This window comes from Dryobates pubescens, chromosome 8 (genome assembly GCF_014839835.1).
Source record: "Dryobates pubescens isolate bDryPub1 chromosome 8, bDryPub1.pri, whole genome shotgun sequence".
In the NCBI taxonomy this organism is placed as follows: Eukaryota; Metazoa; Chordata; class Aves; order Piciformes; family Picidae; genus Dryobates; species Dryobates pubescens.
The window spans coordinates 40,845,597-40,864,492 of NC_071619.1; the positions used below are offsets into that span (position 1 = coordinate 40,845,597).

At 49.3% G+C, this 18,896-nt stretch overlaps 1 protein-coding gene across 1 annotated transcript in view; it reads right to left on the reverse strand.

Annotated features, from left to right (window-relative positions):
- GDAP2 (ganglioside induced differentiation associated protein 2) overlaps positions 1-13,562 on the reverse strand; it is a 30,917-nt gene extending 17,355 nt beyond the window's left edge. Inside the window, exons 1-6 of the mRNA XM_009903464.2 lie at positions 13,366-13,562; positions 11,625-11,764; positions 6,731-6,884; positions 4,464-4,552; positions 3,212-3,288; positions 2,018-2,177 (exon numbers count right to left, since the gene is read on the reverse strand). Coding sequence (XP_009901766.2) covers positions 2,018-2,177; positions 3,212-3,288; positions 4,464-4,552; positions 6,731-6,884; positions 11,625-11,764; positions 13,366-13,541 — 796 coding nt within the window. The 5' untranslated portion in view covers positions 13,542-13,562. The remainder of the gene's footprint in view (positions 1-2,017; positions 2,178-3,211; positions 3,289-4,463; positions 4,553-6,730; positions 6,885-11,624; positions 11,765-13,365) is intronic.
- Positions 13,563-18,896: the final 5,334 nt, after the last annotated feature.

Genomic DNA, 18,896 nt, shown 5'->3' on the forward strand with positions numbered 1-18,896 from the left:
GATGAGATACAAGAGCACAGGCTCACTTGCTGGGAGCAACATCAGAATGATCACAGAATTGCTTTGGTTAGAACAGACCTTTGCGATCGTCAGCTCCAACCATTCTCTAACTCTGCCAAGGCTGGTGCTAAACCCTGTCCCTCAGCACCACATCTCTGCAGCTTTTAAACACCTCCACTGACTGGAATTCAACCACCTCCCAGGGGAGCCTATTCAGATCTTTGAGAACCCTTTCAGTCAAAAAGTTTCTTCTAAACTAACCCACCCCTGGGGCAACTTGAGGCCACTTTCTCTTGTCCTATTACTTGTTACTAGGGAGAGAGACCAACACCCATTTCACTGCAGCCCCCTTTCAGGTATTTGCAGGATGAGAAGGCCTTCCCTCACCCTTGTTTTCTCCAGACTAAACAACCCCAGCTCCCTCAGCTGCTCCTCACAAGACCTGTTCTCCAGGCCCTTCACCAGCTTTGTTGCCCTTCCCTGGACCTGCTCAGCACTTCAATGTCTTTCTTGTAGTTGGGGCTGTAAAACTGAACTTACTACTCAAGGGGTGGCCTTGCCAGTGCAGGGGGACAATCCCTTTCTTGGTCCTCCTGGTCACACTGTTCCTGATACAGGGGATGTTTTTGGCCTTCTTGGCCACCTGGACACACACTGACTCACATTCAGGTAGCTGTTGACCAGCAGCCCCAGGTCCTTTTCTGCTGGGCAGCTTTCCAGCCACTCTGCCCCAAGCCTGTAGCATTGCACAGTGCTGTGATTCAAGTGCAGGACCCATCACCTGGATTTGGCATAGGAAAAAAACCTCCTTGCTGTTTTAAGACTTGCTTCAGAAGTAGCCAGTCCTCTCTTTATAGAATAGAATAGAACAAACCAGGTTGGAAGAGACCTTCAAGATCATCGAGTCCAACCTATCATCCAACACCACCTAATCAACTACACCATGCAACCAAGCACCCTAGCAAGTCTCCTCCTGAACACCTCCAGTGATGGTGACTCCACCACCTCCCTGGACAGCACATTCCAATGGGCAATCACTCTCTGTGTAGAACTTCCTCCTAACCTCCAGCCTAAACCTCCCCTGGCACAGCTTGAGACTGTGTCCTCTTGTTCTGGTGCTGGATGCCTGGGAGAAGAGACCAACCCCCACCTGGATAAAGCCACCTTTCAGGTAGTTGTAGAGAGCAATAAGGTCTCCCCTGAGCCTCCTCTTCTCCAGGCTAAGCAACCCCAGCTCCCTCAGCCTCTCCTCACAGGGCTGTGCTCAAGGCCTCTCCCCAGCCTCGTTGCCCTTCTCTGGACACGTTCAAGTGTCTCAATGTCCTTCTTAAACTGAGGGGCCCAGAACTGGACACAGGACTCAAGGTGTGGCCTAACCAGTGCTGAGTCCAGGGCACAATGACCTCCCTGCTCCTGCTGGCCACACTGTTCCTGATGGAGGCCAGGATGCCATTGGCCCTCCTGGCTGCCTGGGCACACTGCAGGCTTATGTTCAGCCTACCATCAACCAGTACCCCCAGGTCCCTCTCTGCCTGGCTGCTCTCCAGCCACTCTGACCCCAGCCTGTAGCACTGCATGGGGTTGCTGTGGCCAAAGTGCAGCACCTGGCACTTGGACTTGTTGAATGCCATCCTGTTGGACTCTGCCCATCTGTCCAGCCTGGCAAGGTCCCTCTGCAGAGCTCTTCTACCCTCTAACAGATCAACTCCTGCTCCCAACTTGGTGTCATGTGCAAATTTACTGATGACTGAATTGATCCCCTCATCCAGATCATCAATAAAGATATTGAACAGGCTGGGGCCCAGCACTGATCCCTGGGGCACACCACTGGTGCCTGGCTGCCAGCTGGATGTGGCACCACTCACCACCACTCTCTGGGCACGGCCCTCCAGCCAGTTCCTAAAGCCTGCTTTAGATGAGGTGGGGGTAAAACATCTGCTTCCTATGCACCTTTTCTGGTTCTCTGTCACCTTTCACTCACACAGATACTTACTGCAAAGCTCAGTTAGGAACTCACCATCTGGAAGCCCTGGCTTCTCACTAATCCTGATCTGCCGCTCTGGCACTACAGGCTCCCCGTCCGCATTGCCAATGTCTGCAGGGAGGTAAGGCAAGGACCGGAGCTCCTCCTCCAATGACCTTGGAAAATACAGAGGCAGCAGCTTCTGGTAAGTGGCCTACAAGTAAGAAAAAGGCAAGGGGTCTGTCACCCATTCTTGCTTTTCAGTTAAGTAACATCTGCCCTTAGAGCAGGGACCTCGGGCAGCTTGGAGGCAGAGCAGCGTTTTCTCAGCGGCTTAATTTGAGTTGTTACCTAGCAATAAAGGCAGAGAACCTTTATCAGGGTTAACTTCTTGTTTTTGCCACACTGGCACAGGACTTTGAGAGGACTCTGCTGAAGCTGCATGAGCTCAGGGAGGTTGCACTTACTTTAGCTCCATAATGAAGTTACAGCATATAAAGATAACAGACTTTATCAAAGCCTGCTTGTATTAAAATGCACAACTACACAGAGCACCTTTGGGGATCTGACTGGGAGAGAGCAGCACCCAACAAGTAGAAACCCTCCCTGCACAGAGAAAAATGGTGAAACTCTGTACTGGACATTCTAATACTTCAGCAGATTAGTTCTAGAACTCCCAACAAGTTAGCTTTTCCTCATCTGGATGCCACAGAACCTGAACTCAGTGTGGGGGGTCTGCCTGGGAACTGTCTGATATACAAGAGAAGTCAACACTCAGACTGCTAGCACCTGTCTGCATACAGATCATTACATTGCTGTTTCATTAAGCCAGCAAGCAATGAGGAGGATGTTTCTAGATGACCCATGGGCATGTTAAACTGGCTGTTTTAAAGTAGAAGAGATGTACCATTGTGTAAGGAGGAAATCTGTACAAGGAATTTCCTTTCTGGCTGGCAGATACCATCCAGTACAATTGCATGCTATAACCTCTAGCACAGGTTCCTGTTCATGGCTCAGAAACACAGAAGCCAGGAGTGGAAAGATCCTGTCTGTAGTGACTGCTAAGAGCATAAATAGTACTGGAAAGGCTGGTATGCTAGTAGGAGACAAAAGGATGCTGTGGGACCAAAGGTTTATGAGATGTGAAAGGGAAATCCCAACTCAGCTCTACAATGCAGGAGTTAAATCTCATGGAGAGAAGATCAAACATGCCCATTAATTTTGGCAGAATGAACATCAAAGAGATACCTCTTCCAGCTCAGAGACTGCAAACACCACCTTCTCCAGAGTCTCTCCATGGATCTCCAGGAACCTCCTAACTGTGCCTGCAGGGAAGAAGATCAAATATAGGTAGCAAAACAGGAGAAGACATTTACACACACAAACACAAGTGAAGGAGAGTACAGAATAAAGAGATCTCATAGGAAACAGCTCTACAGGTTGTATACAAGTGGGGATAAAGGGACAGTTTAACACACCCAGATGGCTTGTTGGACACAGTGGAAGTTTCCCCTCCACTCTCAGGCTGCTTATTTTACAGATGGATACAAAAAAAGTCTCTGAGTTTAGCTTCTAAGTATTCCTCAGTCTGTGGAATGTGATTCTATGGCCCTGCAAAATTAAGCCAAACCCTTGCAGCAGGAGAGGTTTAGATTGGGGAGCAGAAGTTTCTTGACTGAAAGGGTTCCCAAAGACTGGAATAGGCACCCCAGGGAGGTGGCTGACTCCCCCCTCCCTGGAGGTGTTTCAAAGCTGCAGAGATGTGGTCCTGAAGGATGTAGTTCAGCAACTTGTTAGAGTTAGGCACCGGTTGGACTTGACTTTTTGAGGCCTTTTCCAACCAAAACAATTCTGTGACACTACAGCCCCCTAAGACAAGGTTTCCCCAAATGAACAGCAGTCTTCCAGAGAGGAGTGATCTGCTGAATACTGCCATCCTGTGGTGGTTTGAAAGGAAAGGCTCTGCTTTCCCTCCCCCACTGAGAGAGAGACCACGGCTAAACCCAGTCGGAGAAATGAGAGTATACTTTACAAGGAAACAGATTCTATGTAACACAACAAATACAGGGATTTTACATATAATACAGGAATATACAGCAAATAAACACTATCAGAAACCAGACCCCCCACAGAGGGGGCTTCCCCCTGTGCCCCCCTTCACCCCCCTACCTCCCTTCTCCCCCAAAGAGGTAGAAGAAGAGATGAGGATGGTTAGCAGGGCAGGAAAGGAAGAAAGGCCTGGCACAGGAGTTAGTATCTTATCTTAGTTGGCCAGAATCCCAGAAGCAGATCCAGCCGAGAGGAACAGCGAAGGAAGGAAGACTGAGAGAAAGTTCCCAGCTCCCCTGGGTCCAATCCTCACCTCCCACAATCGTTGGCCAATGAAATTTGTTTAGAATACCAGAATATTTTACAAACATTTAGCCAGTGTGCCCCTTCCTTAAAGGCACAGCCTCGAGCGGCCACACACCCAGATGATGCCACCCCCCAACACACTTACGCAGGGCTATGTGGGTTGCATCCTCCAAGGGGTAGCATCTTTTCAGAGAATTAATGACACAAAATCCTATGGAGCACATTGCCTGTTCCCTGCAAGCCAGAAAACACAAGAAGGAATGACTAGGTGGTCAGATACCTAAGAACAAAAGGCTGCCAGTACAGTAGATAACACTAGCACTGCTTTTCCTGCCTCTAAGCAGCAGCAACCCTCCTCCACCTTTCTGCAGAAGGATTCTTCCCTGGCAAGATTCATACATACCACAATTAAGCAGAGGAGGAGGGAATCATTAATGATTCCATAATTTCCTCTTGTGCTCTCTGACTTTTCCTTCTGCCTCAGCTACGTTGCTCCTGCAGTTTCTCCTGAATGAGGAAGCTCTCCCTGCAATCCTTTCCAATATACTTTCCTTCCTGTATAGGATTGACAGCGAGGAGGAGGAGGAGGGGAGAAGAAGGTGCTCTTTATTGCAAACATTCTCCTGTTCCTTCACTTGACCTACCACTTGTTTTGTTAGTCAGAGGGCTGGACACATAGCAAGGCAGCTTATTCAGTCCTAGGTATGATTAGACAACCAGTGGCACAGAGTGATACATACTTTAAGATCAGAAAGATTCTTCCAGCAGAGAGATGTGTATAGAAGAGTGAAGCAGAGGTGTTGCCAACAGTCATCAGAGGAGTGGGAGCAAGCTCAGAGTTGGTAAGCAATTTTACAGCCACCAGAAGTTACGGCAGAGATTGGCTGAAAGGTATTCACAACTCAGGAAGCAGAATGATTACAATTTAGCTTGTCTTTTTTAACATGTTTCAATCCAGGCCTGCCTTTGCTTGGTACTTCTGAGGCAGAACAAAACTGGCAGCTACCACAAACCTTAGCTGCAATCTTGATTATTGACACAGTTGCTACTGCACTGTAATGCACAGCCCAGACTTGGAGGAACTGATCTTCCCAATCCTAAGAAACTGTTAAGCAGGTTTTATGACATCACTCTTATTCAGGTCTTTGCTAGGACTGTTACCCTTGTGACAGCCATCACAGGAGAAGACCAGAATAAAGGAAAGAACACAGGAAAATAGAAAGAAAATTCCCAGTTAGCTAAAAGGAAGCAGAAAATATCACATATGCAAGAGGAAAACCTACAAACCCAACTGCATCAACCGTAGATTTAGCAATATCCTTACACCCTGACTCAGGGCTTTAGAAGGCAGAGAGCCCTGAACTGATCATCAAGCAGCTCTGCCTGTGGATGGGTCCACAGGGCTACAGAAACACATGAAACTGCTGCTGGGGTAAGCTCACTTAAAGCTTTCACAGCACAGAACCCAACAGTGTTACCAATGCTGCTCCTTCTTGGAGTAACTGAACGCTGCACAGTTCTAGCTCCAGTGTTTCAGGGCTTGAACCAGCTCAGCTCTCTGCACAGCAACACAGGTAACCCACAGGCACAGAGCACACCCTGCAGCCTCTAGTAGCAGTGGTATCAGTCAGGGTTGGAAGGGACCAAAAGGAGCATCTAGTTCCAACCCCCCTGCCATGGGCAGGGACACCCCACACTACATCAGGCTGGCCAGAGTCTCATCCAGCCTGGCCTTAAACACCTCCAGGGACAGGGCCTCAACCACCTCCCTGGACAACCCATTCCAGGGCTTCACCACTCTCATGGGGAAGAACTTCCTCCTCACCTCCAGCCTCAATCTCCCCACCTCCAGCTTCATTCCATTCCCCCTAGTCCTAGCACTACCTGAGATCCTGAGAAGTCCCTCCCCAGCCTTCTTGTAGCCCCCTTCAGATACTGGAAGGCCACAATTAGGTCACCTCGGAGCCTTCTCCTCTCCAGACTGAACAGCCCCAACTCCTTCAGTCTGTCCTCACAGGAGAGGTGCTCCAGCCCTCTGCTCATCCTCGTGGCCCTTCTCTGGACACCTTCCAGCACCTCCTGATCCCTCTTGTACTAGGGGCTCCAGAACTGGAGGCAGTACTCCAGGTGGGGTCTCAGCAGAGCTGAGCAGAGGGGGAGAATCCCCTCCCTTGCCCTGCTGGCCACACTTCTCTTGCTGCAGCCCAGGATCTGATTGGCTTTCTGGGCTGCAAGTGCTCACTGAGAGCTCCTGTTGAGCCTCTCGTCCACCAGCAATGCTCTAATGCTCTCTGATCTTTTACTAAATGCATGGAGAAGGTATTCACACCCATTTGCCTCTGTGCAGAGCTGAGGATGCAGGACAGACACACCAGGGAGGGCAAGCCCTCCTGGCAGCTGCTGTGGACTTACTTGGCCAGCTGCAGGACGTTGCGGTAACAGCTGTAGAGAGAGCTCTCGGCCGCGGTGCGATAGCGACTTTTGTACTTGGGCCCCACGGTGTGAATGATGAAACGAGCAGCCAGGTTAAATCCTTTGGTGAGTTTAGCCTCACCAGTCCTGCAGCCTGAAGGAAAAAAGAAACACCAGGATAAATGCCAATGTCATGGTAAGAAAGCTGTAAGCATTCAAGCCCTGAACTGCCTCCAGTGTCAGACAGCTGCACTCCATACATAGAAGTCAGACTGCTGTCTTTGATGTCTAAAATGCTATCTCACAACAGCTCCTTAATAAGCACCTAGCAAAGCTGAGGAGGTGAGAACTGAATCACAGAATACACCCAGTTGGAAGAGACCTCAAAGATCATCCAGTCCAACCCTTGACCCAGCACCAAAAGGTCAACACTAAACCATGTCCCAGGTCCATGCACTTCCTGAACACCCCCAGGGACAGCGACTCTACCACTGCCCTGGGCAGACCATTCCAATGTTTGAGAACCCTTTCAGTGAAGAAATATTTCCTAATATCCAGCCTAACTGTGCTCATTCCTCTCCATTTTAAAGCTAGGCATATATGGACAAGCCAGCAATGGCTGGAAATGCTGTCCTAACTGCAGTGCTTTCGATGCTACATGCAGGGCCATAGGAGAAATAGTTTAATCATGTGCAGAAGAAATGATGCACAAAGGTTATACAACCAGCAACAAAAGTCCTTCTGAATGTACAAACTTGGTTTGTGTTTTAGTTTGGCTACTAGAAGAAATGTTTTCACTGGAAGGGTTCTCAAGCACTGAAATAGGCTCCCCAGGGAGGTGCTTGAATCCCTGTCCCCTGGAGGTGTTTGAAAGACGCAGAGAATGTGGTAGTGAGGAACATGGTTTAGCACCAGGCCTGGCAGAGTTAGGCTCAATGATCTTAGAGGTCTTTTCCAACCAAAACAATTCTAGGATTCTATAAAAGGACTACAAGTTTCCTTTATCAAAGCCAGGAGCTGCTCAGCAAGCTATTAAAACACAGAACAAAACCTGGTTTGATCTGTGCTCCCACAACAGGGTAGTTTTCTTCACTCTGCAGGCTTTTTCATGTCCACAAGGCAGAGGAGTGATCCTCATGGAGAGTGTATGTTCTTGACAGACATGTCTAGTCTCAAGGTAATGAAGTTCAAGCAACACATTTAATTGTTTCCCTCAGAGCACCCTCCAGTTACATACTCAAGAATCATTTACTCCAGGCCAGCATACTTTGCATCTTTACCTCATTTGTGTTCAACTGCTCTCCAGCTATCCCCTGCAAGCTCCTCATACTTAATTCATTTTTCATGTTGCCAGAACCCTCACTGGCATCCAGAGACCATTCCATTCCCCTCAGTTTGTCAACACATTAAAATCCAGGAACAGCTTCTGTGTTTGAAGCCTGAGTTTTCTCTGATGCCTGGAGAAGTCTGCTATCTCTCCCCTTCCTCACCCAAATCTAGTCTAGAAGACTCCACAAGCTCTCTGGGCAGCCTGTTCCAGTGCTCCATCACCCTGACAGTAAAGGAGCTTTTCCTCATGTTGAGATGCAGCTATCTACATTCTAGTTTGTACCCATTGACCCTTATCACAGGACACCACTGAAAAGAGACTGGCACCTTCTTCTTGACACCCACCCTTCAGGTATTTACAATCATTAATAAGATCTCCTTTCAGTCTTCTCTTCTCCAGGACAGACAGCCCCAGGTCTCTCAGCCTTTCCTCACTAAGAGAGGTCTTCCAGTTCCTTAATCATCCTTGTGGTCCTCTGCAGGACACTCTCTACTATATCTCTGTCCCTCTTGCACTGGGGAGAACTGATGTCACAGAAAAACTGGTTTCTGGAAAGCTCTTGTTGCAAGACTAAAAGGAATCTGTCCTGCACAGGGAGTCACAAACCTGCAGAAGGCATTAGAATAGAACAGACCAGGTTGGAAGAGACCTTCAAGATCATCACATCCAAACTATCATCCAACACCACCGAATCAACTAAACCATGGCACCAAGCACCCCATCAAGTCTTCTCCTGAAGACCTCCAATGATGGTGACTCCACCACCTCCCCAGGCAGCCCATTCCAATGGGCAATCACTCTTTCTGTACAGAACTTTTTTCTAACATCCAGCCTGAACCTCCCCTGGCACAGCTTGAGACTGTGTCCTCTTGTTCTGGTGCTGGTTGCCTGGGAGAAGAGACCAACCTCTGCCTGTCCACAACCTCCCTTCAGGGAGTTGTAGACAGCAATGAGGTCTCCCCTGAGCCTCCTCTTCTGCAGGCTAAGCAACCCCAGCTCCCTCAGCCTCTCCTCACAGGGCTGTGCTCCAAACCCCTCACCAACTTTGTTGCCCTTCTCTGGACACGTTCAAGTGTCTCAATGTCCTTCTTAAATTGAGGGGCCCAGAACTGGGCACAGGACACAAGTTGTGGCCTAACCAGTGCAGTGTACAGGGCAGAATGACCTCCCTGCTCCTGCTGGCCACACTGTTCCTGATGCAAGCCAGGATTACAGAGAGAAGACCTCAGTGTCACCACAGGGGTGGAGAATGCAAAACTACATCAGACTCAGCAGGGCAGATCCAAGAAGCTAAGCTCAACTTTGATAAATAACTCCCTGCAAAGCTGACTGATCTCATATTTTAAGGACTCCTTGAAATGTTGTCCCTCTCCTTCCACTTCAGTACACAAAAGATGCCCTGGTTTATTTTAGAAGTGTCCTGGAACACATAGTAGGCTTCTAATTGTTCTGTAACATCTGCTGTATTCTAACAGTTGCTTCCACCTCAAGGACACTAAATTTCCCCTCTCCTATGGAGTGGTTACTTTTCCTCCCTCATGACTTCCAGGTTGCTCATAAGAAGCAAGATGCATCAGCAAAATGTGGTTTTATGAAACCAGAGAATCTCTGTTCAGTTGTAGTTTAAACCACTGAGAATCTGTGTTAAAAATAGGGCTCTCCTGTCCATGTTCAACTACACAATAAGGAGACAGAGCTGTTACCCAGGATCAGTTTGGTCTCAAAATCCAGCTCAGCATCAAAGTTCTTAGATATGTGAGTTCTGAACTGCAAACTACATCAGACTTCTGTATCATCTTGGGTAACTATGAGCTCTGCTCCTCACACACAAGATAAGAATAGAATAGAATAGACCTTCAAGATCATCAAGTCCAACCTATCATCCAACACCACCTAATCAACTAAACCATGCAACCAAGCACCCCATCAAGTCTCCTCCTGAACACCTCCAGTGATGGTGACTCCACCACCTCCCTGGGCAGCACATTCCAATGGGCAATCACTCTCTCTGTGTAAAACTTCCTCCTAACCTCCATCCTAGACCTCCCCTGGCACAGCCTGAGACTGTATCCTCTTGTTCTGGTGCTGGTTGCCTGGGAGAAGAGACCAACATCTGCCTGTCTACAACCTCCCTTAAGGTAGTTGTAGAGAGCAAGAAGGTCTCTCCTGAGTCTCCTCTTCTCCAGGCTAAGCAACCCCAGCTCCCTCAGCCTCTCCTCACAGGACTGTGTTCCAAGCCCCTCCCCAGCTTTGTTGCCCTTCTCTGGACACCTTCCAGCAAGTCAACCTCCTTCCTAAACTGAGGGGCCCAGAACTGGACACAGGACTCAAGGTGTGGCCTAACCAGTGCTGAGTACAGGGCAGAATGACCTCCCTGCTCCTGCTGGCCACACTGTTCCTGATACAGGCCAGGATGCCATTGGCCCTCCTGGCTGCCTGGGCACACTGCAGGCTCATGTTCAGCCTACCATCAACCAGCACCCCCAGGTCCCTCTCTGCCTGGCTGCTCTCCAGCCACCCTGACCCCAGCCTGTAGCTCTGCATGGGGTTGCTGTGACCAATGTGCAAAACCTGGCACTTGGATGTGTTCAATCTCATGCCCTTGGACTCTGCCCATCTGTCCAGCCTGTCGAGGTCCCTCTGCAAAGCCTCTCTACCCTCCAGCAGATCAACTCCTGCCCCCAGCTTGGTGTCATCAGCAAATTTACTGATGATGGACTCAAATGCCCTCATCCAGATCATCAATAAAGATGTCAAAGAGCATGGGGCCCAGCACTGATCCCTGGGGCACACCACTGGTGCCTGGCTGCCAGCTGGATGTGGCACCATTCACCACCACTCTCTGGGCTCAGCCTCCAGCCAGTTCCTAACCCAATGCAGTGTGCTCCCATCCTGAGCATTTCTAAATGTCATTAATAGCCATAAACTCTGCCAATGAAGAACCCAGGTAAAGCAAATGTCATCCATTTCCAGACCTTCCCTTCCATTAGGGATGGCCTTGTCACTCCTTGAAACTCTTATGCTGTGCAGAAGAGGCAAGTGAACTGGACAATTTAAGTAGTCACTAAGACTTTATGTAGATAGGTAGTGTTTTAAGAAGCTATTAATAATAATTATTAGCCTGAAAGAAGATCTATTAGAACCCACTTAATTTCTGCAATGGTCAGGTTTAGCACTGGTCTTCTGCAGTGCATACATACTGAACAGGGTAAGAGCAAAATCCATACAAGGATGGCCCCTGGAGTAAAAGCTCTGATAAGCTAAGCACTCTGAGTGGCTTCAGATAACAATGGGAATTGTTGTACCACAAAGGAAGGGCTCATCAAGTCCATCATCTGCCACACATTTTCAACTATCCATAATCTGAATAGCAAAAGGAGAGGAGACCAGACTGGTTTGGATTCCCTCTCTTTATTTCACATCACTATCAGATGTCAGGACAAAACCCCCAAACCACAACAATACAGCCAGACCTTGATTTCAGTTTTCATCCACATCTTGATCCTTTGTACTATGCAAGGACAGCAGGTTTCAATACAATAAAAACCATCTCTGGCCACTTACCTTTGAGCTTCTGCAGTTCATCCCTCAGGTCAGGCCCAGCATGCATGAATATACTTTCAGATACTGGATTCTTATCAGTGAGAGACTCATTGCTAGTGTTCACTATGGCTGTGCAGTTCAATAATGCCACATCTCCTTTCCTGGGGAAACAAGAAATTGGTTTCTTTAGAGCTAAGTGGAAGATTAAGCAGGATATTCCAAACTAAGAGCTGGCAAGCAGGGAAATGCCAAGTTAAAGGAAAAGCATTAAGAGTACTCCAGGGCCCAAAAAGCGCAGCGTACCCTGACACGCTCTTCATGCACAGTCATCCTTTGTCTCTAACTGATGAGGAAGGATGGCACACAACTCATCATCTGCACTCATCTTAAAGGTCTTTTCCAACCTAAGTGATTCTGCTTCCTTAAAAACTTCCACCCCCAACAGTAACTCAGTGATGTATGGAACAAAGCCAGTGTTGTAGTTGCAAGTAGCGCAGTTTATCTAGCAGAGTATGTGAAGCAACAGTGCCCAACTGATGGGAGTCAGATGTGTCCCAAGACACATCTAATCTGCCCTGCAGATAAGAGGACAGTCTGTGTGGTGTATTACTTTCAAGGCTAACAGTCTTCTCAATGTACCTTTTGTTTGCCTGCATACACACCAGGCAGGGCACCCTACTACTGCTACTGCTCTTCCTCATACCACTGAGAATCTGGAGTGACACTGCAGCTAAGCACAGCTTCACTGCTTTTGTTCCTGCAACTGGATCACATTCATTCTGCTGTTCAAGGATCAGACATGCAGAAGATAACCAAAGCAGTGATGTGCAAGAGACAATGGAGTAGCAGACCCCCTGATCTGTTTTCTGTCACAGCAGCAAGCCATTAGAGATTTTAGGATCAAAGAGCACAGAAAGGGAAACAAAGGATTCCCCCACACAGAGAGAGATTCAAGTAACGGTTTCAATTGCACACATTTGTTACACCCAAGCCCAAGTCACAAGAAATGTTTAACCTTTTACTTCTCTTTACTTAGTCAGGTTCAGGAAATCCATGAACAGTCCCATTTCCTGCATGTATTAACCAGAAAGAGGATCAGGCTGATCCCTGAATCTGTATCCCTGAGAAATCCTTCTCTCTTCACATTGACAAACACATTGTTACTCATCTAGAGAACAGGCACAAACATCTGTGGTACAGGGAAGAAGAACCAATGGAGTAAGTTCATCTCAGCACACTGTACTCTCTCAGTAACTTTTGGTGGAAAATCATGGAGATAGAACACAGAATGGAGAGAGAAAGAAGGGAGGGCATTAAAAGAGGATCAAAAGCAAGCCACAAGACCCACATAAAAGACATAGTGGATCTGCACTGGAAAATTGAAAGTGGAGTAAAGCCAGCAAGAAAGATAAAAAGCTATTAGATAGCAAAGAGATTTTGTTAGTATTCATAAAAATAAAAGTATCCAAGGGCAGAATTAGGTTTTGGTACCAGGTGTAGAGCGTGTCAGTAAGCAGCACAGCTGCTGCACCAAGCAACGTCTATGAACATGCAGTTGGCAAACTATGGTGGAGCAAACCTCAGGCCTGAAGATTTACAGTGGACAAGGAGATTAACTTTCTTCCCAGCCCCCTCAATGTTTGATGCAAGGAAGGAGGGCTTGAAGGCTTTATTCTACAGCAACAATTGTTACACCAGGCAACTGGCTCCCACAGCAAACGGAGAAGTGACAGCAAACACACCAGAGCCACGTGGAACTTACCATAAGACTATTTTGGCATTGATGTCTTTCCTGTATGGAAAAGGTGATCTAACATCAACTTGAGCTTTTTCAGCAGGATTTTGGTGAGAGTCAGTCTGCTTATCCTCACAGGCATCAGTCCAGCACGGCAGACTGTCGACGTCCACAAACTGGGAGGGAGCACCCAAGGGATCCATGGGATGGCAAAAGGAGCTCCTCTCCTCTGATAATCTGGCACACTCCAATTCTCACTGGAGTCTTCCAGGTGCTTTAAAGGAAGAAAAAAAATCGGACCAGGTCACCAGCTGTTCTCTAAAAGTAATTCCTGTGGAGCCAGCCCTTGTTCAGGACTGCACTGTAACTACATGTGGTGGTTTAGGCTGGGTGCTGGCCCAGATGCCACTGCACAGACCACACCTGGGAGGTCCCAAGGGGTGGGCCCAGCCCAGGGGGTGGTCACAGGAAGCCAGGTAGTCCATTTCCCATAATGCTCTGCTCCCCTATAATCACAGTATCACAGTATCACTATGGTCGGAAGAGACCTCGAGGATCATCAAGTCCAACCTGTCACCACAGACCTCATGACTAGACCATGGCTCCAAGTGCCACATCCAATCCCCTCTTGAACACCTCCAGGGACGGTGACTCCACCACCTCCCTGGGCAGCACATTCCAATGGCTAACAACTCTCTCTGGGAAGAACTTTCTCCTCACCTCGAGTCTAAACCTGCCCTGGCACAGCGTGAGACTGTGTCCCCTAAATAATAATAGATATAATAGAAATAGAAATAATAGATCAGTGCAGGGTTTCCTCTTTCATCCCCTGCTGCTGCTTGGGTAACATGGCCTGAGCTGCCTCCCTCGGGCCTGCCCAGGCCCAAGGCTGGGTTGGCAGTGTGGGGAGAAGGAGCCCTGGGGGGGGTTGGGTGTACCCCACCCCCAGGTGGGGATGGGAGGTTCGTGGGTATATTCTGGGCTCTCTCTCTTTGTCACGGTGCCTGTGGGTCTCAGTACAACTTTCCTTGTTGTTTTGTATTGTTTTCCTATTTAAGCTTTCCATCACTTCTGCAATTCCTTTGTCTGAGTCCTCCTTTCTGCCTGTGGTGGGGAGGGGATCTGCCCCAACCCATGACACTGCAGCTAGCAGGAAGCACGGATTCTCACCTCAGCTGCTCCCAGTTTCTCTTTTGGTACATCTGTGCAAAAAGGCAATGCAAATCATAGAACCATCATAGAATCAGTCAGGGCTGGAAGGGTCCACAAGGAGCATCTAGTTCCAACCCCCCTGCCACGGGCAGGGACACCCCACACTAGATCAGGCTGGCCACAGCCTCATCCAGCCTGGCCTTAAACACCTCCAGGGATGGAGCCTCAACCACCTCCCTGGACAACCCATTCCAGGGCTTCACCACTCTCATGGGGAAGAACTTCCTCCTCACCTCCAGCCTGAATCTCCCCACCTTCAGCTTCATTCCATTCCGCCTAGTTCTAGGACTACCTGAGATCCTGAGCAGTCCTTCCCCAGCCTTCTTGTAGCCCCCTTCAGACACTGGAAGGCCACAATTAGGTCACCTCAGAGCCTTCTCCTCTCCAGACTGAACAGCCCCAACTCCTTCAGTCTGTCTCCATAAGAGAGGAGCTCCAGCCCTCTGCTCATCCTCGTGGCCCTTCTCTGGACACCTTCCAGCACCTCCAGATCCCTCTTGTAATAGGGGCTCCAGAACTGGAGGCAGTACTCCAGGTGGGGTCTCACCAGAGTAGAGCAGAGGGGGAGAATCCCCTCCCTTGCCCTGCTGGCCACACTTCTCTTGCTGCAGCCCAGGATCTGATTTGCTTTCTGGGCTGCAAACACTTCAGTCAGACAAATGTTTTCAAACAGTGCAAGATGAAAACATGTTCTCTACTAAATTGGTTCAACTGGCTTGTGACCTTGCACTTTGAAAATGCTGAACACAAGTTCCCAAGGGCAGAAAGGCAAAATAAGCCCAAACATTTTCAGAAAGGCTGAACAAAAAGCAAACTGTAGCCTCACTACAGGAAGGGCATCGAGGTTCTGGAGCGTGCTCAGAGATGGGCAACAAGGCTGCTGAAGGGCATGGAGCAGAGCACAGCTCCTAAGTGGAGCTGGGGTTTTTCAGTCTGGAGAAGAGAAGTCTGAGGAGAGACTTCATCACTCCCTTCAACTACCTGAAGTGAGGTTGGAGCAAGGAGGGGGCCAGCCTCTTCTCCTTGGTGTCAAGTGACAGGACTAGGGGAAATGGCTAAAAGCTGCATCAGGGAAGGCTCAGGATGGATGCCAGGAAATCCTTCTTCACAGAGAGGGTTATCAGACATTGGAATGGTCTGCCCAGGGCAGTGGTGGAGTCACCATCCCTAGAGGTGTTTAAGCAGCGTGTGGACCTGGCACTTAGGGACATGGTTTAGTATTGAGCCTTCAGTGCTGGGTTGAAGGCTGGACTGGATGATCTTTGGGGTGTCTTCCAACCAGATGCTTTCTGTGATGAGCCCTTCAGAGATGTTGGTTTAGCCTTGGGTTATACTTTAAAAACATGCCCCCCACACCCAAAAAAACCCCAACCAGCCAACCAACCCCCCACCAGCAAAAGCCAATAAGCCATGTCCTAAACCACTACAACTCCCAAAGACCCATGAATCAAAAAAACCCTACACAAATGTTCTAATGAATACAGGATAATGGGTACAGCCCTGGAAAAGCTCAGTGACTCCTGAAGCACTGCAAGTAAGGACTTAGGGTTCCTTAGTCATTACAGTCATGCACTTAGGCACAAAACCCCCTCACCCAAATAAGTTTTCCAAGAAAGAGAACATAGTTGTACAATTGAGTGCTGGCCCAGGGAGTTTACAGACTGAACTCTACCATCTGAGCCTTTTTATTTAGAACTGAGATGACACTGGTTGCAGATTAGGACTCAAACTTGCAGACACATGCTTTTCACAGTATCATCAAGGTTGGAAGAGACCTCAAAGATCATCAAGTCCAACCTATCACCCAAGACCTCATGACTAGATCATGGCACCAAGTGTCGTATTCAGTCCTCTCTTGAACACCTCCAGGGTTGGTGACACCACCACATCCCTGGGCAGCACATTCCAACAGATAAAACCTCTCTCAGTGAAGAACTTTCTCCTCACCTCCAGCCTAAACCTCCCCTGGCACAGCTTGAGACTGTGTCCTCTTGTTCTGGTGCTGCTTGCCTGGGAGAAGAGACCAACCCCCTCCTGGCTACAACCTCCCTTCAGGGAGTTGTAGAGAGCAAGAAGGTCTCCCCTGAGCCTCCTCTTCTCCAGGCTAAACAACCCCAGCTCCCTCAGCCTCTCCTCACAGGGCTGTGCTCATGGCCTCTCCCCAGCCTTGTTGCCCTTCTCTGGACACATTCAAGTGTCTCAATGTCCTTCTTAAATTGAAGGGCCCAGAACTGGACACAGGACTCAAGGTGTGGCCTAACCAGTGCAGTGTACAGGGGCACAATGACTTCCCTGCTCCTGCTGGCCACACTGTTCCTAATGCAGGCCAGGATGCCATTGGCCTTCTTGGCCAGCTGGGCACACTGCTGGCTCATGTTTAGGCAGCTGTCAATCAGTACCTCCAGGTCCCTTTCTGTTTTCAATTGCCAGCACATAATACTTAGGCTACTATATTTTCATTGTAACTGCTAAACTATACTATTAAGCTATCACAAATGTACTCACTTCAGTAACTTCATAGAATCACAGAATTATTGTGTTGTATGTAGTATATTATACAAGTATATTGTATTATATGTAGTATAAGTATCTTGGAGCACAAGTCCTACAAGGAGAGGCTGAGGGAGCTGGGGTTGCTTAGCCTGGAGAAGAGGAGGCTCAGGGGAGACCTTATTGCTCTCTACAACTCCCTGAAGGGAGGTTGTAGCCAGGTGGGGGTTGGGCTCTTCTCCCAGGCAACCAGCACCAGAACAAGAGGACACAGTCTCAAGCTGTGCCAGGGAAGGTTTAGGCTGGATGTTAGGAAGAAGTTCTTCCCAGAAAGAAAGATTGGCCATTGGAATGTGCTGCCCGGGGAGGTGGTGGAGTCACCATCACTGGAGGTGTTTAGGAAGAGCCTGGATGGGGCACTTGGTGCCATGGTTTAGTTGATCAGATGGTGTTGGGTGATAGGTTGGACTTGATGATCTCAAAGGTCTTTTCCAACCTGGCTAATTCTATTCTATTTCAGTTGGGAAAGACCTTTAAGATCATTGAGTCCAACCATTATCTAACTCTACCAAGTTTGGTGTTAAACCATATCCCTCAGCACGCCTCTGCATGTGTGAAACACCTCCAGGGATGGGGATTCAGCTGCCTCCCTGGGGAGGCTGTTTCAGTGTTTGAGAACACTCTCTATGAAGAAATGTCTTCTAATATCCAACCTACACTTCCCCTGCTGCATCCCCATAACCTTTCACTTGTTACTAGGGAGCCAAGACCAACACCCTCCTCACTACAATGTCCCTTCAGGGGGTTGTAGAGCGTGAGCAGGTCTCCCCTCAGCCTCATTTTCTCCAGACTAAACAAAAGCAATTCCCTCAGCCACTGCTCACAGTTCTGCAGACCCTTTAACAGTCTCCTGCCCTTCTCTGGACATGCTGCAGCACCTCAGTACCTTTCTTGTAGTGAGGGCCCCAAAACAGAACTCAGTACTCAAGGTGTGGCCTCAGCAGTGCCTCAGCAGGACTCAGAGGGTCCTGCTCGTCTTGCTAGACTCAGTTTGCCACACACACACCTGCTAGTGAGTATTTTTTATAGGCCCACAATCCAATTCAAACACAGCATCCACAAATGGCAATTCCTCGGCTAGGACAATAAAACCCAACCAACCCAACGCCTAAGCTCAAACTGAGGGTAATAAAAGCTGGCACTACTTCCGAAATGGCCTTAAGGGCACCTAAATAGAACCCTCACCGCGAAGAGCCGTGAGAAAGGCAACGAACAAGGAGGAAATAGCGGCTACAGTGGTTCCAAACAAAAGCTCACCTACGACAGGGTCTGCCCTCTGATTAACAGCCCAAACCAGGGCGCTAAGTACCACAGTAAGAGGCAGGCAGTCAAAGAGGGATGCACACAAGCTCCACTTCGCCATTCTCCCCAGGTTTTGCCCGAGGCCCCCGCATCCCCCTCGGGGATGGACGGCTCAGAAGGCGGAATAAAGCGAGCGGCAGCCGAGGAGCCTGAAGCCCTTCACGCCCATCAGCCGCCTGCACCCCAGCTGCCGGTAAGATGCACCGCCGGGGGCGAGGCCGGCGAGCAGCCAGAGGCTTCGCCCCCCTCCCCCGCCGCGGCCCCCATCAGCGCAGGAACGCCGGCAAAAGCAGCGGCGGCGAGCGAGAACTCACCGGCAGAGCGTGCCGCCGCTGCCAGGCCCGCCCGGCCACAGGCTCTCGATCGGCGCCGCTTCGGCGACATCACCCAGAAAAGCGGAGCGGCCGCCACCCGCTTCCGCTTCCGGCAGCAGCGCCGCTCCTCCCCCGGCCTGGCCCCAGGCGGTGCCCGGCCGTCGGCCTCGCTTCCGGCGC